The following is a 20,529-nucleotide window of genomic DNA, read 5'->3' on the forward strand; positions in this document are numbered from 1 at the left end:
CACCCGCAACAATGGCCGGCCGATTTGTGCGAGCGTCCAAGTACCGTGAGTGTTGATGTCCAACGCCAACGCCAGCCCAGCCCAGCATGCTAACAAAGCCTCCCAGGCCACGTCTTTGGCAAGGGCACCAAAAAGGTTCGTTCAAATGCCATCTAACACGCACGCGTACTGACAGTCTTGCAGGAGCAATGCTACGATAACCTCCGCATCTCCAAGAATGCTTGGGACACCAACCTGATCAAGGTCAGCTCTCCCGCACGCGACCTCGTCATACTTGCGCTCACCCCCCTAGGCCAACCCCGAATACATCTCGGTCAACTGGGAAGCCAGCGGTGGTGGCGCCTTTGCCGTCATCCCCATCAACGAGCGCGGTCGGGCTCCCGACCAGCTCCCTCTCTTCCGCGGCCACACTGCTGCCGTCCTCGACACCGACTGGTATGGTCGCACATGGGATGACATGGTCGAACACGACGCTAACCGCGCCCAGGTCCCCTTTCAACGACTCCCTCATTTCCTCGGCCTCTGACGATGGCAAAGTCGGCATCTGGAAGGTGCCCGAGAACTTTACCCTGCACACCGATGCTGAGGAGCCCGCTGATGTCGCTCCTGTCGCCAAGCTAAGCGGCCACATGAGGTACGCCGACGCGCTCGTTCGAAATTCGCATCTAACACTGCCACAGGAAGGTCGGCCATGTCCTCTTCAACACCGCCGCCGAGAACGTCCTTGCCAGTGCGTCTGGCGACTACACCGTAAAGCTCTGGGACGTCGAGGCCGGTCTGCCACAACTCACGCTCAAGCATAACGACATTGTCCAATCGCTCTCATGGAGCGCCGACGGATCGCTCCTCGTCACCACGAGCCGCGACAAGAAGCTGCGCGTATGGGATGTGCGCCAGGAGAAGCCCGCCCAGGAGGTCCCTGGTCATCCTGGTGCCAAGAACAGCCGCGCTGTGTGGATGGGTGAGACCGACCGTATCGCGACCACTGGTTTCTCGCGCATGAGCGACCGCCAACTTGGTCTCTGGGATCCGCGCAACCCCAAGGAGCCCATTGGTGGCTTCCAGATCCTCGACTCCATCTCTGGTGTCTGCATGCCCTTCTGGGACGACGGTACACAGTGCTTGTACCTCGCCGGCAAGGGGTACGTCTGACCTCCCAATCTCATGATCATATACTAACTTGCGCAGTGACGGCAACATCCGCTACTACGAATACGAGAACGACAAGTTCGAGTACCTCTCCGAGTACAAGTCCGGCGACCCTCAGCGCGGTATCGCCTTCCTCCCCAAGCGGGGTATCAACCTGCACGAGAACGAGGTCCTGCGCTGCTTCAAGACTGTCAACGATGCCTACGTCGAGCCCGTATCATTCATCGTCCCCCGCCGTTCCGAGATGTTCCAGAGTGATATTTACCCGCCTACGACAGGTCTGAAGCCAGGTGTTTCAGCAGCCGATTGGTTCAGCGGGAAGACTGCAATGCCGCCCAAGATTTCACTTGAAAGCGTCTATGAGGGTGAAGCCCCCAAAGAGGTGGAAAACGACTACAAGCCTTCCCAGCCGGCCACCAGTCAGCCATCTCCCGTCAAGGCCGAGCCGCCCAAGCCTGCGCCAGAGCCCATACCTACACCAGTAGCTTCTCGTGGTCCACCCCCATCTATGAAGGACAACAAGGACTCTATGGCGTCGGCAGCTTCCAAGTTTGCGGACAAGGATGCTTCGGACAACGAGAGCGCGTCGAGCTTCGAAGAGATTCCGAAGCCAGCAGAGCGCCGCACTTTCACTGCTGCCCGTCAGGAAGAGAAGGTTAAGGGCCCTACTATCTCCAAGGAGCCTGAGAGCGCGAAGCCCACTCCCACTCCCACACCTGCAGCATCCTCCACACCCGCCTCATCTGCTGCACCTGCCTCCTCTACGCCCACTGCGACCGCTACGACCTCCACACCTAGCGCCGGTGGTCCTGCTTCCGCTCTCCGCGATGCATTAGGCGACATCAAGTCACAGCTTGAGCAGCAAAACAGGGTCATGTCGGACCAAACCGATCAAATCGCACTCCTGCTGCGCGAAGTCTCGATGCTCAAGACCAAGGTTGCCAGCTCCGAGCCCTCAGACCGTGAAAAGGATGAGCGCATCAGGCAGTTAGAGCTCGAGCTTGAGGAAGCTAGGTCTTGAACATCAGGACCTTAACCTTCTCATGCTTGGTGCTGACGCCGTTAGAAAACTGAACGAGGACTATATGTATCTGATCACTCATCAGGGTGTTGCAAAGAAATCGTCGTTTGGATAAGATCTCAAGGATGCGAGTGGCATTATCCGGCTGGCGAGCTGTTGGTAGGGGCCGATGTACGATGATGGGGGGCTGTTCTGTGTATGCGTATCGTCTGTCTGTCGAACTTGCTTTCGTTAGCAAGGTGTTTGGGTTAGCGGCATTGTATGGCACAAAATTCATTACTTCTAGTTTAGTGACTATTTTCCCTCGGCCTCGACATCCGCTGAAAATGTACGCGCAATTTCTAGCAAGTCTATCGTTGGTTGACTCAGCAACATAGCCGCCATAACTAACGCTCCTGACCTCCTAACATTGCCCTCTCCAAGGCTCGCCTTCTTCTGCCCACCGTCGATGCTCCCCAGCTATCTCGTCTCAATCTATATACGTGGCCCTTTGCCAACCCGGCCAACGTACGCCGAGCGACTGCACCGAATTTGTTGTTGCCCCCGCTCCGAGCTCAACCGTTCCTGTGCTTCGCGCCCGTCCACCGTTCGCCATGGCAGCGTATATCAACCTTAGCTTGCAAGGTACGTTGCCATTACATTACATTTATACACGGCCTTTTCTTCTTAAGTAATACCAGGGACCTTCTATTTTGCTGCACATCGTTCTGCCGAAGATGACGCCATGCTGCAATTGTATTCGAGCAGGCTTGTGGGTGTAGCAAGAGGTGCGCAGTACCATCATCGCCCGGCATGGACGGCGAAGAGTGCTCATAGACGTAGAGTCCACCTTTGACGTTTGGTACTCGCAGGTTGCTCGAGATTGGCAACAGCGGGACGACCTCACACCCTTCAACGACCGCCGATGGACTCACGTTGGAGCAGTCTGGACCTTTGACCTTGATCGCGATATTCTGCGATTGGACCAGAGAGATCGCAACCTTTGGGTTCCTCTCAACCTTGTTCGCCAGCGTTCCATAACCATTTCCGATTTCGAGCCTTGCGAACCACCGTCGACACTCGCCAAACACGCCTTACAATCCATCTACTCAGCACGCCGCCCAGCGGCGTTCTGGAAAATGAGACGCAAGAACGTCGACCTGCCGCGCCTACAGCGGCGCAAGGCTTTCGTCTTTAGGATACTCGCCGACTTTGCGTTCCAGTGGAGGCATGTCCTCTGCGGTCGTTACAACAATTTTACGTTTCGGAGGCTTGCCAATGCTATTGTCAGGATTGTTACCCTGGACTTTACCGTCGAAGAAGCAACGATCGCACGCCAAGGCATTGGCCGCTACCTGGTCTGAATAGACAATCTCCCAGAGTGGGACTTTGCAAGTGGACACATTGTTAGGGTCAGTGGGACGTCCATCGTCATATGCCAGCATACTCCGCATGCGATCACGCCGATTCGAAATGATTTCGGGAAGCAGATCGTGTCCACTCCCGGTTCGGCAGAAAACACTTCCACTTACCTCATACTCTCGGTGCGGGAGCTTATCCTGTTTCAGATAAGCAGCGAGTTCGAAAAATATACGGAGCCCATGCGTCTATTTGATGGAATCCATCCTCCTTCTGACGAAACTATCGAACTCCTTCTCCAAGCCACGCAGACCAGCGCCTTTACGGCTCCTCTTCACAAGCTCCCTATTGAGCTACAGGATGCGATCCTTGACAAGGTATCCGCGGGACCAATTGAGAGCGCCAGGGTTGGCTGCTTACTTGATGCTGGATCAGTTTTCACATGGAAGTACAACAACCGGAATATTGAAAGAGAAGTTGGCCGTCGGTCTAGGACGCCTTGGGCCCCTGTGGAGTCGCATGTTTGGTTCGGTGGCTACCCTAGTGGTATAGCATACAAGTGAATGTGTTCGAATCGCCCATAATGAGATCTCAATTTGATCTATTGATATATCGCACAGTAGGAAGCTTGACGATTGCATTGACTATCGATGGACCGTGAGTCGTACTTCCTACATCTCCCTTACAAAACCGATAGAAACCCCGAAGGATCTCCATCCAACGATCATCCGATGTGGACGGTGCGATATCCGTCAGTCTCATTGACGACCCATCTGCTAGTCTACACGAATACCAGAAGCGGATACCTTTCACTTTAGTAAATATGAGCCGTTTGAGTGACGTGCTCGCCTGAGACAGCTTGTCCGTCCATGATGCCGTGTACATACGCGTCGCCAACGAGATGAAGCTCATGACATCCGTTCTCATTTTTCTCCGTGTTTTCTTTTCGCATAACGAACGGTACGTTGCCGTTGTAAAAGACCCAGACCTGGTCTCCTGGCAAAGTAGTAGGTGGGCCCATGCCGAGGTGACCTCTCTTTGTGATGAAGAAAGCATGATTTGGTATCATACCGCAGAGAGATTCAAATAGCTCGTTCATTCCGTATGGAGGATGAGTAGAATGGTGGCCTTGTTGCGGGAATTCTTCATTGTTGAGTAAGCGTTCGATCTCGAGGAAATCCGAAGCGTGTATTGCTTTCGCTCGTTCGATAGGATACTCAGCCATGACGAGATCACCGATCATGGTCCGCCACAGGGCTTCGCACCACTGTGCCTGATCACGTCCATAGCTATCCTGTCCTGCCACTAGTTGCCTTGCGTCCAACATTATGTCCCGCATCTTCCGATAGTCAAGGTCTTCCTCATCAGAAACCTCGTATACGCTGTTGACTTGCTCTACCTCGTCAACTAGAAGACCTGGCAAGGATAAACATGTCCAATCACTTGATACCTTAGGTACTGAGCCTTCCTTCTCGAGCTCTTGTTCGCGCTCGATTCTACCACCTGCCGAGAACTGCCTGTATCGATGCGAGTGGTTCCACCATTTCAGCTGGCGCTTGCCTACACGGTTGGAGCATGCGAAGTCGATCGACCAACTCGGTAGATCGGGAGTGACATGCGGCATCTCGCTGGACGCAATCAAAGGCCTAAGACCTTCTCCGAATAGCAGTAGATCGCTTGTAACCCTTGCAAATAATGAAGATGCCGGTATCGAGTAACTACGTGCTTGAGCGTGTGGAAGAGTCTCTGAAATCCGACGCGCATCAAGCAAGCCTAGCAGTCCATAGATCTTATCGCGTGGATCAGTAGCTTTCCGATGGCGCCAGCGCATGAACAGATCTAAACCGGACTCGCCATCAGTCGAATGTAGAAACCCATTAATAGGATACAGAAGACTACGGAGAAGTGGGGTATGCATCATGCGCTGATATCGAAACCTGGGTGGGAAAGAGCGAAGGTTGTCGCCACGCAGGTGCTGTACCACTAGGAGTATGTTGCGCCGTGATACTGAGAGTGGACCCCATCTGAACTCAGCTGAGTGGGGCAATATCGATTCTTGAATTGTCCAGATGCGCTCCCACCATATATTTCCATACATAGCAAAGGCTGCAAACGCCTTCCGAGCCGTCACGCCTGCAGCATCTTCTTGGAAGAGAGTAGGGAGGCCATCCTCGTGATCAACGCCTTTACTAGACAAGTCGTGGGCCTCTCCTGCTGATGTGTTTCGAATCGCTGGTCTTTTGGCCACGGCTTCGAAAAATTCGAATACTGCGTTTGTATCTGCCTCATTTATGCCATGTTCGGCATATTGGATTTCACCCAGCCATAGGATGCAATGTGCGCAATTCCTGTAGATTTCTCGCATCAAGGCAACCTGGCTAGCCTTCTCTTCCATGTCCCACTGGTTGATGCATATTTGGTCAACCCACAATGTGCGGATTTGGTTGGGATATCGTAGACGTCGAAGAGCGTCGTGAAGATTTGGCGAGATGTTGACGGGGCTTCCTGACACTTGAAGGCTTCTTTGCTCGATAGCATCACCCCAAACATATGATAGCGCTTCGTATTTCGCATCTCCATCGACACTAACGTTTCGAATATGGCACTCAATATTTTCGTCGGGGCAGCCAGGTAATAAGTCCAATACGCGAATCTCGCGGTTGTTAGGGCGTTGAGATACTATGTAAGTCAGGTGACTATGCAGTCGTGAAATGGTCATCGATTTACCTGAAGCTGCCATGGCCATCGAGCTAGAGAAAAGAGCCGTGGATCTTCCAAGCAATATGAGCGTAGCGTGGAAGCGACAGAGTGCTTACAAGTGAATCACGTGTACGGTAGCTGCTGCATGATGAGCTGCCTGATCAGCCAAGAGCGGGCTGATTAAACAGATCCAGGGGATATCCAATTGCCTGTATGGTGAGATGGACGATTGTAACGTACAACACTTGCGCTGTTCACAACAGCATTCTCGTGGAGTTCTTAGAAGCTTAGGCATGGCTGTTTCGTGCGGGCGCAGATACAGTAAGTGCCAAGAGTGGGTCCATGGTGCGTCATCTCTCGCGTCAACCAGAAGCGTGCCCTCTTCACCTCACTCCACCACTACCAGATCGTACACGAAATAGACACATCATACGGATCAAATCTGTCGATGCGATTATGCGGACCCGATAGTTGATCTCCATCTCAACAAACCTCTTTTGTTTCGCCATGGCAGTTCACGTGGGCTGTCATCTCAGCACTTTCATTATTTCCACAAGAAGACTCAGCCGATGAGCTACAGTATGTTCAGGGCTATTTTGAGCAGCCCCAAAACTCTCCGGTACTCTTAGTCGCCTACTCAGGCTTCCCTATGCCAGACTATCCCATGCTTCTCACGGCCCGGTTTATACTCGTATGTGTTCCAGTGGGATTGAGCAAATTTGTATCACAACTGCCAGAATCCTGTCAAGTCGCGCCTCATCCTCCTACCAATACAAATGATATCTAGCATGCACGACGCATCTCCACAGTTCGCATATCGATCGTGATAGGGAAATGCTCTGTTGACCCAGGCCCCGTAGACAGTGACCGGCAACATGACTCTACAATCTTTGACTCACGAATATGTCACAAAATCTTTAAGGTTTTTCTGATTAGAACAACCCGTTTCAACCTTCTCTGTTTTGAAGCGCGGATCATGCGTTGCGTCATCCCCCCAAGGCAGGCTCTCGCTGACTGGACGCACTGACGGTTCCGGACGGTTTTTGGCTGCTCTAGGCAACGTTGATAGGAGTGGTGAGCGTTTGCAAATTTCTTTCAGGGTCTTTTTGAACATTTTTCATCGGTCCTCACTGCTCACCAGTGCCTATAACGGAAGTCTTTCGTCGATCACACGCGCCTGCTGAACTTCGTCACTTCACCACGCTTTAGTCAGATGATTCGAATCTTCTAATTTCCCTGCACGTCCTTCATATCTCTGCTGCTATACAGCGCATATCGTCTCCTCTGGCTTGATCGATTTCTCTAACTCTTTCGACTCACAATCTACCCTGAGACCAGCTAACTATGGAGCGGACTCAGGACAGTGATCGACATCAGTTCGGGTATGTAGTCACGAGCGAACCTTTTGAAATAAATGCTTACAATATAAAGTGCGGCCCAGACTCAGCCATCTGACACGTGTCCAGTGGCAGATAGCTCATCCTTATCAGAAGTTTCCGAAACTCCCTCTCTAGAAGTAAGCAGCGCGATGCGAGGCAACGATGGACGCGTCGAAGCGCTTGTGATTGGTGACGGCGAAGAGTCTGGGGACGAAATTCCAGACACCAAGAAGCCATACGCATGCCAGTATTGTGGCAAGACATATGTCAGCGAGGAGAAGCTCAAAGTACGTATCAGAAACGCACATTCCATCTTCACGTACTGACCTAACTGTAGCGCCATACATGGGAGACCAGATCTAAATGTGCAAAGAGGCGCTTCGGGGTTACCATGAGTCGCAGCGTCTTTGCTTGTCCACGGTGCGATGCCCAAATGTCCAAGAAGTACTCTATAGAGGTTCGTCGTCCGTCCATATTCTTCAGATAAACACTGCTAACTTCAAATCAGCGACACATCAAAGACTCATGTTGGAAGATTTGCGATGAGTGTTGCAAGGCCCATAAGTCTACATGCGACGCCTATTATACCGACGGCGCCTGTAAACATTGCCAGCAGCAGGGACTTGCATGTACCAAGCATAAAGAACAAGTATCCGACTGCAACCCAGAGTTGCTCACAGATACACCCACACAGCCGTACATATTAGCTCCTAGATCTAGCCGCACTGGCACAGTTGCCCAGCACGACAAAGATAAGCGCAAGGCCACCGACTCACCAGGTGCGAGTCCAAAGTCTAAGCCCGTCGCCAAGCGTGCAACTGCTGTTGCCAAGAAAGAGAAGACCACAGTCACTGGATCAAGTCAAGAAGCTGGCTGTTTGTATCCTCCATTTGCGTCGCAGTCTGACCTTGATGGGTTGCCCCAGTATCACATGGATATCGAAGAGAACAGTACGTGGCCGCCAAAACTTCCTTATGTTGAATGACTGCTAATGAAAAAAGCTCCGGTTGGCGGCTTGAGATCGCCAGGTCACATACAATCGCGCGATTACGTTCAAACTACACTACTCCCACAGTCGATACTCATGTCCCAGCACGTACAGCGAGATCAAGCCCGAGGATACCCAGTTCCGCAGCAGCAGGTTCCCATACCACCTTTAACACCCGGTCAACAATACGATGGTCGCGACGTCATGACTGCGCAACAAGCTCTAGCTCGCTGGCCACACATCCACAATAGTTCTGGTCGTATGACATATATTGTGGGGCGAAACGGAGAGGTCTTGAATCAATCTGCGATAGATGGTGATGAGTTGCTCAAGAAGTTGCATGTGCAACAGAGACGTATCGCGGCCATGGCAACTCGGCACAACAACGGAGTGCGCGTGCCTACACCGACTCATCCGACGTCACAGCCACAGGACGATCATCGCAACCAGTTCAATCATGTGCATCCCCCTCAGTCTCGTTTGACGCGCTTCCGACCCATCCAATCCGCCAACTTCAAGGTGTATGAGGAAGCTGCTTGTCGTAAACTTCGGCCCAACGAGTTCCTTGCAAGCGCGCCTGGATCTCGCATGCCGTCTCGTCAGTCGTCGCCTCAGCCAGCCGCCGACTTGCACTTGCCGACACAAGGGCAGCTTCAAGGAATGAATACGGCTTCTCAGACTATGAAGGGACCGGTAGCTCGGGAGCTCACGCAGCCAGTAAGTGGGATTGTTTCCTGACTCTAACATGTAGTCACTGACAAGTTTAGATTGCTTTGCAACGCTCTGCTCTACCTGTAGCAGACGAGAACGATCCCGTAATGACGCTTCGTATTCATAGCAATACATACGACATCAATGGCACTCCCATCTTCTCCGTTCTCACGATCCACGCGTCGCAGAAGTTCGGCCCTCGTCTAGAATACTATTGTCAACAGCGAGGCAAGCAGTACGGCATAGACTGGGTCTTCATATACCAATACGCCCTAGGTGGCCCGGACGATGACGTGCGAGAGCGTTACATCAAGATCGACTACAACATGACCTTCAGCGATGTTCATGATCCCGAGCGTCCCGACATCAAGCTCCGAGACATGGACACCATCATGATCATGAAGGCCAAGTCCCGCCTCGCAGCCATGATCGAAAATGGTCGCAACGGAATCGAAACTCCGCTATCACCAACTGGATCCCAGGTTTCGGAAGACAATGTCGACATCATTGACGGAGAGACCCCGATCTTCCAGAATGCGGGCACTATTGCGAACTGGAGCCGCATCGTTGAGAGTAAGATGATGGAGTTGCGTAGTCAGGTCAACACCTTGACATCTGAGAACCAGCGCCAGAAGACGACGTTGGCTAGGCAGAACCAGATGCTCGGTGATATGATCAAGTGCAACAATGCATTGATGCAGAGCAGCCACCCACACGCTACTAGTCGTGGTGTTCATGCCTTCCCCTTCGTCAGTCATTCAGCTGCAAACCTTCATCCCGGCATTCAACGTGGCCCAACTGTCCAGCGCAACGCGTTCATGGACCGTCTGGAATCAGTTCGAGAACCCACTGTGCCAAACGATTCGCGAAACCGCATGCAAAAATACCAATTTCCGACTCATCACCCAGGCATGCAAGGTCGCCGGCCTACTTACGATAGCGGCGAGCGTGAGGCGTTTCTGGACTTCCAGAGGATTGGTGCGGCTACGACTCAGCCTACACAGTTCGCTGCATACGGAATGGGTGACGACATTACTTCGTATGTTCCTGTTCTGCAACATGTACAGGGCAGGAGTGATGGCATGGGTGCTCCGGTGATGAAGGTTGAGGATGTAGAAATGGGAGATTAGGACTTCAGTTCTAGTTACCGAGACACTGGTGCTTCGTATCCGCCGTCTAGGAGGCGTTGAGGTGTACTTTGGGCGAGGTAAACATTCTGATGGTCACACTTCAGGGTGTTCAGCTCCTTGACATCATCTGCATGCATCGTCGTTGATGCCGCGAGGCTGAGCTTGGTAGATGCGGTGTTTCAGTCTCGCTGTCTAGGCAAGCGACGCGCTCATCTACTATGAGCAACAGCATATATAAGTCCTTTCTAATAATACAGGTCTCCACACGCTGACTTGATACAAACCTCATTCGCAGTGGATCGTATGATACATGTGCCGGTGCACCTGGATGCTCTAAATAAGTTCCAACTCATGGTTCTTGATGTTTCCTAAGACTTTACTGAAAAAAGACAACGATCTAACGTGGTATTACAACAATGCTACGCTAACGCTAAGCCGACAGAAGTATGTGCAGGCAACGGTGCATCCAACACCAACTCCTAAAATGCCTAACGGATACTCTATAATTCCCAAACGCCCATATATCCAATCTTAGAGACCATGGTCCCCTTAATCACTAGCATAACCGCTCTCCTTGCCGCATTTGACATGCACCAACTCGGTCTTGCCGTCTCCATCAACAACAAGCGCTGTCAGCTTGCCCCCACTAACACATCCCGTATCCAGACCATAAGAATACTCATGTATATTGAGACCCTTCTTCCTGTTGTGTCCGTAAACCACCGTCGCCCGATCCTCCTGCTTCAGCTTCTCCTGGCGATGATTCCAGAACTTCTCCCAAGGGGTGCCCGCATGTTTGCTACTCGGTATTCTCGTCTTAAGATCGATAGTCCGCATATTCATAACGTGGAAGGGGTCTTGGTGTTCGAGTGGGGTGTCGGGAACGAGGCCGGCGTGTACGGTTACAAGATTGCCTAGCGTCGGGACGCTGCCGACGCGTAGGATGACGGGGCATTGTCGGAGGTATTCGATTTCTTTTTTGGTAAACTGTTTCGCTAGCTTACGCAGCTTGTAATCTCCGTGCGATTGGCTGACTTCGTCTACAAAGTCGATCTTTGCGTCGGGGGAGTCGTCGGGGGTGAATTTGAGGACATGACGATCTTGCGCGTCGGCGATGGAGAGCAGGAGCTTGTCTTCCCAGTTTCCGCGTACGCAGGAAGCACCGATCTTTTGGGCGAGCTTGATGACGCCTGGCGAGTCCGGGCCCTTGGCTATCATGTCGCCGGTCATGACGAGGTGGTCGTGCTTGTGGTTGAAGTCGATCTTCTTGAGGAGATGCTCCAGTTCCTTTCTGCAGCCATGGACATCGCCGACGAACACGAGCCTGCTGTGCTTCTTAGGCAGATGCTGCTCGTCCATGTCGCTGACCTGGATCATGCCCTTGAACTCTGGCCGCACACTGCTGCCGTAGCTCATCGTCGGCGCGCTATCCATGAGATGCAACTCCGTTTTGTATGCCGTCCGTCTAGGGCCAAAGTATGTCCACCAACTTATCAAAAAGAGAACCGCGATCACGAAATACGTGACACTGTGGCGCTTAATTCTCCGAGGGATTCGGTCGGTTGTGCGTGCGATCGCCGCCTGGAACTTTGGCGGAATCAGGAAATCGTCGTCGCGTGCGTAGAAGCCGTCTTCTTCGTCGGAAACGTCAAGGTCGTCGCGGTAGTCTGGTATTTGCTCGATGAGGGGTCGTGGGCGGTTTTGCGCATGCGCATAGGGGTGATCACGGTACGACGTCATCGCGATGCTCTGGTCGAAGGGAGAAATCTCGCACTGCCGTATTGTCTCAAGATAATATTCACAGCGAGGAAAACAGGCACTGGATATAACGATGTAGAATGCGAAAGCAGTGACAGCGTTATGCTAGTCCTTTTTATGATGACTGAGCGGTCATTTGCGCTTGGTATCTCTTGCGCAGGTCCTTCCTGTCGTGGCGGTAGAGGCAGTGTCGGGGCAATTATGCAGTAGAGTGTGCCAGGAAGTTATCGAGGCATGATCAGGCGGGCGAGGAGGAGCCTCCATAAGAACGCCGCTGCTGTTTCGCGTTTGTCGAGGCCATCTAGCCTTGCTGGCTGACCCCAGCGTCGATCCCGGACTGCCGGCACGCGGACTTGGCGGGAGCGTGGGCCGCTACTTCAGGTACACACGTGTAATCCACGCGTGCCTGCATCCCACTTCGTGGCAACGCATCTAGGCAGTGAAGTAGAGCAGTCGCTGCGTTGAAGGCGCGCCCACTTCGATGCAGGTGGTGCGCCGTGGCTCTGGATATGCGTGCCGCTTGTATCCTTTTGAAGCTTAGCGCTACCTGACCAGGCAGTCGCGAAGGATTTACACCTTGACAATCAGCGCGATATCAGTTCAACCCAACATCGCATGTTCCTTTTTTTGCTTCAGGCCTCATCATGTTGTTTTCCAAAGAACCAAACCCGCTCAAGGTGGTCGTCTTGGGTGAGGGCCAATCAGGCAAAACATGCTTCATCGACATGGTATGCGACCGTCCTGTCAACATTATCCATTGTCGTTTTTCCCCCAGTAGCATCAGTATTGACACTGGCTCTAGTTCCTCGAAGGGAAACACTTCATCCGCCACAGCGCTGTCGACTCCGAACTACTTTCAAGGACCATCTCGCATGCTGATAACAACTGGAGCTTTTCTTTCATGGATATAGATCTCCAGGGCTCCATGTCTCCCTCATATCGTCGTGTATTGAATGAATACATCGGGAGTGCTGATGGTGTCGTTCTGATATACGACATCACTGCCCAGTGGTCTTGGGATTCACTCATCAAATACACGTATCCACACATCTACCACTGTCGCAACACCATATTTACCAAAGACGGTACAGAAGGGAGAATGCAAGGGGTGAAGAAGAGGTTCGGTTGCGTAGTAGTGGGAAACAAGAAGGACATGATCGACGAGGACGGATCAAAGAGGCAGGTGAAGAAGGACATGGTGGAACAATGGGCTGCAAGTCAGGGTTTCCGGCATGTCGAGATTAGTTCTAATGAGCGCGGTGAGGTAGAAGACGTTATTAGAGCCCTGGTAGATAGTGTGCAGAGAGCCAGGCGGATGGATGCGAGAGATATTGGAGATAGTAGGAGAGATGGTGAAGGGGGAATGACGGGATGGGGCATGAAGGTTGTGAAGCGGATGACCAATGGGTAAGCTGAAGTCTTTGAAGACAATTGCCATCATGTTCGCGGACGACAATTCTTCGGATAAAAGGAACTGAACTATTTCAAATATCACTGTGAGGCAATGACGTAGGGATGCGGGCTTATCTCCGCCTAGAGAAGTACATTATCCTTACCCCATCACGTCCCCGTAATCCGCGTTCATACATCAACATCAGCCCGCATGCTCTGAAACCTTTGGAAACATAAAATTATAAAATCGAGCAAAGCGACAACGTCCAGCTCCACCGCAGAAATGTCGCCACTGACCCTCATATCAGCAACACCATCGCCCTTTGCACGCATGAACCGCATCGCGCTCACTCTAAAAGGCATACCCTTCGAGCTCAGGAATGAGATACCGTGGCAAAGCGCAACAGAGACACCCAAATACAATCCATTGGAGAAACTGCCCATCTTGCTTCTCCCTGACGGTCAACCGCCAGTCTACGATAGCGCGCACATCCAAGAATACATTGTGCGCAAGTACGCAGACAAAGGCCCGAAACTAATCACCGGCGACATGGACATGGACCTACAAATCCGACAAATCGTCGTCTTGAGCGTGGGTTGCATGGACGCCATCGTGATAGCCCGATTTGAAGCTCGTCGGGAGAAAGACAAGCAGTCGCAGCTTTGGCTCGATCGACAGAAGCGGAAGATCGGTGGCGCAATGCAGGCTTTCGACGAAATGGTCCGGAGTATAAGAGAGAAAGAGAAGGCCTATCTCGTTGGTGACGAGATGACAATTGCTGATATTGCGGTCGTGTGTACAGTTGGGTTTATCGATTTCGGAAGCATGAGCCCTGGATGGAAAAGCAAGTACGAGGCACTGGCGAAGTGGTTTGAGGAACTGGACCAGAGGAAGGAGTTTGCGGAGACGAGGCCCGTTATGTTTGATCTGAAGGAGACTGTAGTGTAGAGGACTACAGTATGGCTTCAAGGTCGTCGAGTGTTGGTAACGCATCATCCAAGCTACTTCCTGGACGGCTCGTTTTGTGGCACACTATTATCTTCGCTCGTGAGCCCAATCATACTCTCTGTACCAATCTCCTCAATCTGTAGCTGTGGCGGGTACCAAATGTAAAAGCTGATCATAACGAGGAGCATCAAGACGCCATCGAATACGTATACTGGCCACTCGTTCGAGTTTAGGTAGCCGTCGTGTCCAGCGATGAATTCGACTAGGCGGAAGATGTTGCGTATTGAGATGAGAACAGAAGTCCCGTATAGCATCCAGAGCACACTTTCCCAAGGTACATCGACAGTTTGACCAGTATTGCGGAGGTGGAGTGAGAACTTGTGGTGGAAAAGAACGCAGCACCACATGAATCCAGCAAAGATGAGAACTTGTAATCCTAAGCCTGTGACGATAACACCGTTTCCAGCGGTTACCAATTTAGGCTTGGGAAGGAACCCCGCTCCAGTTGATTGTATGTTGAGACAAAGGAGGTCGCCTGCGATGAAGATTCGAGTGCACCATCGAGGTGACACATAGGAGAAGCGTTCGCCATGCGTGGCTCGCACTACGCGCGAATAAACCATGTACAGTGTGCCTGCAAACAGACATGGTGGAAGGAGGAGGAAGATCGCTTGTAGAAGGAAGGGGACCAGAGCGCCTGTATGATAGGTTGCTATTGCACGACATGCATAACCCATGGGCTCAGCTGGATATGTCAGTCTACCAACGTGCGCATGCCAGTCAGACCAGAGTCAAGGAATACGTACAGAGGCCACCAGTGATGAATGGTATGGCGTACCATGTTCGATGTTTGTACGCCTTATATGTATGCGCCAGAGTCAAGACGAGGAAAAGAATCCCAAACGTAATGGCTGCTGCAAAGTTGGGTACGTATTTCCAAAGGTAGGCGCCTTTGTAGGTTTCAAGCGCCGGCATTCTCAAAGAGGTATCGAGCAAGAGCGTGCAAAGGTAGTAACAATGCTTCAAATGATGGCACTGTAGAGGCTGGCAACAAGAAGTTTGTTTCGGAATGGAAGAGGAACCGTGAGTACGAAAGCAGCACAAGCAAAGCAGTTGGAGGCTACTTGTAGGGAAAGTTTACGTGCACCCAGAAGTTCCTGGTATCTTGTCCCTGCCTTGCAAAGCGCCAGGAGCCTGCGTCTCAATAGCCATAACGCTCAGATACGCACAGGGCAAAACTGTGCGGCGATCGATGTATAGCCGCATGGCATGGAAGGAAGTGGCCGACCGAAATGAGTAGAGCTTGCGAATTGATGCTGTCTTTACGTCCGTGCAACTCTTTGTTGTAAGAAGAACAGACTAAGATAGCTCCTTGAAGCGCAGTGTATTATCGTTGGGTTGGCGGAGCGGATGAGTGAGAGGTTGGCGCTTAACCCGAAAAGGTTTACACGCGTATTACGTCGGCAAAGGATGGCGCTAGTCAGGAGGCCTTGCCCGAGAGATCAGGCCCCCTTCTCCGCCAAGCGCCGTTACTCGTCCATGCTTCTAATGTCTGCACGTATGTAATACGCGTGTTACCTGATCTCTTACAGTCATGAAGCCAACATGCTTCGGCGCAGTCACAGGAAGTCCAAAGGCGGGTGCCTGGAGTGGTGCGTCCTTTACCCCCTGGTCTTACAATGTCCTTTCTCTCCTCTCATTTGACTGACACGTACGTATAGCAAACGACGGCATATCAAGGTAAGCTTTGCATTCAAAGCTCCCTTGAAGCTGTTGGTAACCCGATACTTGTTAGTGCGACGAAAACCGCCCTCGATGTCGGCTATGCACCGTTTCTGAGCGCGCGTGCAGCTTCACATCCATTTCAGCCCCAGATGCACACTCTCGATCCGTAAGCCCAGGAGTTCAGTATGACTTGACTGCTTCAACGACACGACACGATGCCTCTCCAGCAACCTCTGCGCTCCGTGACGAGCGACCGACAGATGTTCCATCGACTAATGGCAGCCAAGCGTACTATGAAGAGCATGTCAATGTCGGTCACATGGAGCTTTTCCTACACGCTATGCTAAATGAAGAAATGTACAATTTTGCGGTTGGCTTTGAGAAGTTCCATCGTTCTGGTATCGCTCTCGGTTTCGAGACGGCTCTACAGGCGCCATACCTCATGCACCAAATCCTCGCCTTTTCCGCCTGCCATCTGGCACATGTCAATCCGGAACGGTCAGCCTACTTTCGTCACCAATCTGTGACTTTACAGACACGCGCTGTTTCGCTATTCAATTCGGCCAGAGTAGATGTGGACCAATCCAATTGTGTACCGATACTGCTTTTCTCTTCAATGCTGGGTCAGCACCTACTGGCGGACACCCTTGCATTACGTCCTTCGACCGGTATCGAAGGATTCATCACACACTACGTGCAGTGTATAGATATGCACAGAGGTATCTATACCATTGCTACATCCGCGTGGCCACTACTGATGAAGTCGGAGCTCGAACCGATACTTTCATTGAGTAGGACCTTCACTTCTCAGCCCCCAAAGGGCGATGATTGTTCGTCTGTTAGCAATCTCATCGACTATACTGGCGGCATCAGCGAAGAGGAAAAGCACGCATGTCGAACTGCAGTGCGCTACCTTCAAGTCGGGCTTGATGCCGTGCAAAGCGACGAGGATTCACTGATCAGTCGGTATCAAATGATCTGCGAGTGGACTATGCTTGTTCCCCCGAGATTCACCAGACTCTTGGCCGTGAAGCAGCCTGTAGCCTTGGTAGTGCTTGCTTACTACACCATCTTACTACACTTCGGCAGACATTTATGGCAAGTCGGCGATGCCGGACGATATATTTTTGCCCTAATCGAAAAGTATTTGGGGTCTCAATGGAGGACCTGGCTATCACATCCACGAGCGGCGTTGTCAGATCCAGTCTTGGGATAGATCCGTGTTCGTTGCAAGGCTGCATTGGTACAGGGGTGTGCGCCGCCGTTCTATGAGCTGACCAATCGTTGCCAAAATCGTTTTTCCTCTTACTTGTTCGGCTCTCCAGCTTCCTACATTGGTATTCCGTTTGCTTCAGTCAGCTTTGCATATGCAAGGCAAGCACCCACGCGAACTCTAACCTACCGCCTGCAAGCATTTAATGAACCGCTCTGGTGGGCACATGGAAGGCTGTTCAATGGACGATGGCGCTCCGCGGGCATGATGCGTAATCTTGAACAAGAATATGTGCATCGCTCTTACCGATGACAGCTTTCATGTACAGGGGCTGCCAAACCATGAGTTCGTTTAAAGGCCGTCCATCGAACCTGCACTGAACAGCGTGCTTCTCATCCACTTTGACGCCTCTCGCCCCAATTCTGTCCACACTGTCGCAAGAGCGAGTTGCTCCAATATGAACGTTCCAACCCCAGTCTGGTTCATCACAGCAGCTTCAAGCGGTTTCGGCAAATGCATAGCCCTCGAAGCCCTGGCGAGAGGTCACAGAGTCATTGCCAGCGCTAGAAGTCTCTCGCGCATCGCCGAACTCAAAGAAGCAGGCGCCGATACCGTGGTTTTGGATGTCACATCCCCGTTGGAGGAGCTTGAGCGGGTAGCAAAGGAAGCCAACGATACATACGGATACATCACCCATCTTGCCAATGTTGCAGGCTACGTGCTCGTAGGCGCTGTGGAGGAAACCTCGTACGTGTCTCGTCGAGCTTGGTCTCCAGGCTAGTAGACCTATTGACAACATCCAGCCCGGAACAAGATCTCAAAATCTTTACTACGAACGTGCTCGGTACCCTCAACGTCGTCAAAGCCTTCTTACCCCATCTACGTGCCACATCTGACCATCGTACCATTTCAAACTTTGGATCGGTGGTATCTTGGCAGGGCGGCGCGGGCTACGCTCTGTATGCGGGAACGAAATGGGCTGTATCTGGTATCACGGAAGCTCTGCGCGCAGAGCTCGCTCCACTGGGTATCTCTGTTACCGTCGTCGAGCCAGGCTACTATCGTACCGCTGTTCTGGCGGAAGGGGTGCAAGTGCAGAGCGAGAAGCGTATTGATGTGTATGAGGATGGCGACGTGGGAGAGCTGAGAAAATGGCTGGAAGGGAAACATGGCACCCAGAGAGGGGATACTGCGAAAGCTTGTCGGGTTATAGTTGATGTGTTGACTATGAGTGGTTGTGCTGAAGGGAAAGAGATACCGATAAGACTGATGTTAGGGGAGGATGCGCATGAAGTGATTAGAGAGAAGTGCGAGAGCACCTTGAAGCTGTTGGACGAGTGGGAGGGCGCTGCGACCAACACTGACTATGATTGATGGGGCCTCGACAGACGTCGTCTGTGGCCTATCTGGTTGGAACCTTTTGGTATACAAGGAATACGCGGCAAATTCCGTAGCAGTCTAGCAGCTCTTTGACAGGTGCCTATGAAAATGCCCATCCGTGGTTTTCTATTTAAAGGAATGTTACCTCATGACAGAGAGTACCTCGCGGGTTTGTCGGCTAGTTATGCCAACTTCCATCTCTTAGCGAATTCGATGCCCTCTGCCAGCGTGCCGACTCTTGCATCGATGACGTATCCTTGTTCCGTGAATCTAATACATTCGTTCCATAGATCTTTCAGTGGGACAGAGAACGTTTCAATAAACTCGTTCTCTTCAAGCTCCGGCTGTGGGTTTTGATTCTCTGGGCGGGACATATCCACTGTGACGTGAATCATCCTGAGGTTGGTGTTGCAGAAACCTGGATCTGATAGACATTAGTATGCGTAATGATCAAACGTACGTGTGGCGCTCGTATGTCGAATATGCACGGCCGTTGCCTGTGTGGCATCATCACGAAGAAGCTTTCCGGATGCAAAAGAAAATCTCAAGGAGTGGCATGCTGATGACGTCGTAGGCGCCATTGCCGATAACTACCTACCATTAAACATGATTGGAGTAACCCGAAACTAGAATCGGAGAAAGACTATCAGTGTATGCTTCCATCACAAGCGGATGGCTTACTTACGGTCTTATCTGGGACGAGCTCTCCAACATAGCCTGTTTCCTCTTTGAGCTCGCGGATGGCGCAGGACTCTGCAGTCTCATTCGGATCCATCAAGCCAGCTGGAACTTCTATGACGGTTGCATCAACGGGCGCACGCCATTGCTTTTGCAGCACGATCCGAGGGTCATCATTGGGTTTCGCTGGGTCCTGGAGGATGGCTGCAACGCCTACGCCGTCGATATCAGATCCCGGTGGTCGGGTGAGACGTTCTCCGGATTCCCATATGCGCTCAACACCTTTGGGGTCAGTGTAGGTGATTCTAGAAACTGTCAGCAAAGTGTCGGCTAATATATTTGACGCAGAGATCCGATGAGGCTCCGGTGTGATTGCGTTGTGAATGCCATAGAATGGGATGTATTGGTGGCATTTGAGAATGGCTTGAGGCGTTCAAAACAGCCGAATACTTACTTTTTGAGTGTCGCCCACTTGGCGTCTTTGTTGTCTAGAGGCTCAGTCTTGACGACTTTGGAATTATCGGAAGTCTGAAGGGACGAGGCCATTGTAGCTGTAGATTGTTGTGCAGTCCAACTTACCCAGTGGACTTGTGCTAAGTAGGATGAAAGGTATGTGCGGGGCGCCTTTGATAAGGGTAGCCACTAGACAGGGCGCATATGACGCCATACATCGCGAGCTGCCAAGACCTCCCACTTCGAACACTCAATAGCTGTGCGCATGACATCCTCTATGATTTGAGTCATTCCTTCCATTTGGAACTGATTGCTATATTCGAACGGTCACGTCGGAGGTGTGTTCTCCGGACCTCAAGACTAGGGACACGCGACGCAAAAGAAGCCATCGTGCGGTTCAGGGGACGGAGGCAAGCGTGGAATCTTGGCACTGTTTGCAACAAGACGGAGCGGAACCTTGGGTGATGACCTACGTCCCGTTCGTGGGACCTAAGTTCTGTATGACACCACTACACATGGCTGTCCGAGTGATGGCGTCGCGGACTGGAAGTTACAATCGATAGCG

General features: G+C 51.9%; 11 protein-coding genes across 11 annotated transcripts; 7 read left to right on the plus strand and 4 right to left on the minus strand.

Annotated features, from left to right (window-relative positions):
- Window positions 1-11: 11 nt before the first annotated feature.
- BKA58DRAFT_307435 (uncharacterized protein) lies at window positions 12-2,170 on the plus strand (the record flags this gene model as incomplete). Its single annotated transcript, XM_046167156.1, has 7 exons — window positions 12-45; window positions 107-135; window positions 184-243; window positions 293-435; window positions 488-634; window positions 681-1,142; window positions 1,189-2,170. The coding sequence occupies 7 exons, from the start codon at window positions 12-14 to the stop codon at window positions 2,168-2,170; spliced, it is 1,857 nt and encodes a 618-aa protein (XP_046028498.1).
- A 593-nt stretch (window positions 2,171-2,763) lies between these two features.
- On the plus strand, window positions 2,764-4,197 carry BKA58DRAFT_451489 (uncharacterized protein; the record flags this gene model as incomplete). Its single annotated transcript, XM_046174391.1, has 4 exons — window positions 2,764-2,794; window positions 2,842-2,937; window positions 2,993-3,507; window positions 3,592-4,197. The coding sequence occupies 4 exons, from the start codon at window positions 2,764-2,766 to the stop codon at window positions 4,069-4,071; spliced, it is 1,122 nt and encodes a 373-aa protein (XP_046028499.1). The 3' UTR covers window positions 4,072-4,197.
- Window positions 4,197-6,487, minus strand: BKA58DRAFT_80192 (heterokaryon incompatibility protein-domain-containing protein). Its single transcript, XM_046175929.1, has 2 exons — window positions 6,236-6,487; window positions 4,197-6,187 (listed from the first exon to the last, which is right to left on the minus strand). The coding sequence occupies exons 1-2, from the start codon at window positions 6,252-6,254 to the stop codon at window positions 4,323-4,325; spliced, it is 1,884 nt and encodes a 627-aa protein (XP_046028500.1). The 5' UTR covers window positions 6,255-6,487; the 3' UTR covers window positions 4,197-4,322.
- Window positions 6,488-7,552: 1,065 nt separating this feature from the next.
- On the plus strand, window positions 7,553-10,471 carry BKA58DRAFT_451492 (uncharacterized protein; the record flags this gene model as incomplete). Its single annotated transcript, XM_046174392.1, has 6 exons — window positions 7,553-7,590; window positions 7,640-7,874; window positions 7,925-8,044; window positions 8,096-8,537; window positions 8,589-9,292; window positions 9,343-10,471. 6 exons carry the CDS (start codon window positions 7,553-7,555, stop codon window positions 10,414-10,416), a joined length of 2,613 nt encoding a protein of 870 aa, XP_046028501.1. The 3' UTR covers window positions 10,417-10,471.
- A 364-nt stretch (window positions 10,472-10,835) lies between these two features.
- On the minus strand, window positions 10,836-12,569 carry BKA58DRAFT_80259 (serine/threonine protein phosphatase). The gene has a single exon (XM_046175930.1). It carries the CDS (start codon window positions 12,154-12,156, stop codon window positions 10,966-10,968), a length of 1,191 nt encoding a protein of 396 aa, XP_046028502.1. The 5' UTR covers window positions 12,157-12,569; the 3' UTR covers window positions 10,836-10,965.
- Window position 12,570: 1 nt separating this feature from the next.
- Window positions 12,571-13,717, plus strand: BKA58DRAFT_80260 (P-loop containing nucleoside triphosphate hydrolase protein). Its single transcript, XM_046175931.1, has 2 exons — window positions 12,571-12,902; window positions 12,977-13,717. The coding sequence occupies exons 1-2, from the start codon at window positions 12,819-12,821 to the stop codon at window positions 13,583-13,585; spliced, it is 693 nt and encodes a 230-aa protein (XP_046028503.1). The 5' UTR covers window positions 12,571-12,818; the 3' UTR covers window positions 13,586-13,717.
- On the plus strand, window positions 13,659-14,542 carry BKA58DRAFT_80275 (glutathione S-transferase domain-containing protein). The gene has a single exon (XM_046175933.1). The coding sequence runs from the start codon at window positions 13,850-13,852 to the stop codon at window positions 14,513-14,515; it is 666 nt and encodes a 221-aa protein (XP_046028504.1). The 5' UTR covers window positions 13,659-13,849; the 3' UTR covers window positions 14,516-14,542.
- Window positions 14,542-15,912, minus strand: BKA58DRAFT_80264 (RTA1 like protein-domain-containing protein). Its single transcript, XM_046175932.1, has 2 exons — window positions 15,322-15,912; window positions 14,542-15,260 (listed from the first exon to the last, which is right to left on the minus strand). The coding sequence occupies exons 1-2, from the start codon at window positions 15,488-15,490 to the stop codon at window positions 14,569-14,571; spliced, it is 861 nt and encodes a 286-aa protein (XP_046028505.1). The 5' UTR covers window positions 15,491-15,912; the 3' UTR covers window positions 14,542-14,568.
- A 133-nt stretch (window positions 15,913-16,045) lies between these two features.
- On the plus strand, window positions 16,046-17,683 carry BKA58DRAFT_80290 (uncharacterized protein). The gene is made up of 3 exons (XM_046175934.1): window positions 16,046-16,167; window positions 16,237-16,255; window positions 16,311-17,683. Exons 1-3 carry the CDS (start codon window positions 16,121-16,123, stop codon window positions 17,454-17,456), a joined length of 1,212 nt encoding a protein of 403 aa, XP_046028506.1. The 5' UTR covers window positions 16,046-16,120; the 3' UTR covers window positions 17,457-17,683.
- Window positions 17,684-18,921, plus strand: BKA58DRAFT_80291 (uncharacterized protein). Its single transcript, XM_046175935.1, has 2 exons — window positions 17,684-18,200; window positions 18,257-18,921. Exons 1-2 carry the CDS (start codon window positions 17,911-17,913, stop codon window positions 18,825-18,827), a joined length of 861 nt encoding a protein of 286 aa, XP_046028507.1. The 5' UTR covers window positions 17,684-17,910; the 3' UTR covers window positions 18,828-18,921.
- Window positions 18,922-19,015: 94 nt separating this feature from the next.
- On the minus strand, window positions 19,016-20,057 carry BKA58DRAFT_397817 (NUDIX hydrolase domain-like protein; the record flags this gene model as incomplete). The annotated part of the gene is made up of 5 exons (XM_046171446.1): window positions 19,016-19,257; window positions 19,294-19,392; window positions 19,432-19,459; window positions 19,519-19,816; window positions 19,966-20,057. 5 exons carry the CDS (start codon window positions 20,055-20,057, stop codon window positions 19,016-19,018), a joined length of 759 nt encoding a protein of 252 aa, XP_046028508.1.
- Between the last annotated feature and the right edge of the window lie 472 nt (window positions 20,058-20,529).

The sequence above is a fragment of the Alternaria rosae genome (assembly GCF_020736505.1).
Source record: "Alternaria rosae strain MPI-PUGE-AT-0040 chromosome Unknown BKA58scaffold_2, whole genome shotgun sequence".
Lineage (NCBI taxonomy): Eukaryota > Fungi > Ascomycota > Dothideomycetes > Pleosporales > Pleosporaceae > Alternaria > Alternaria rosae.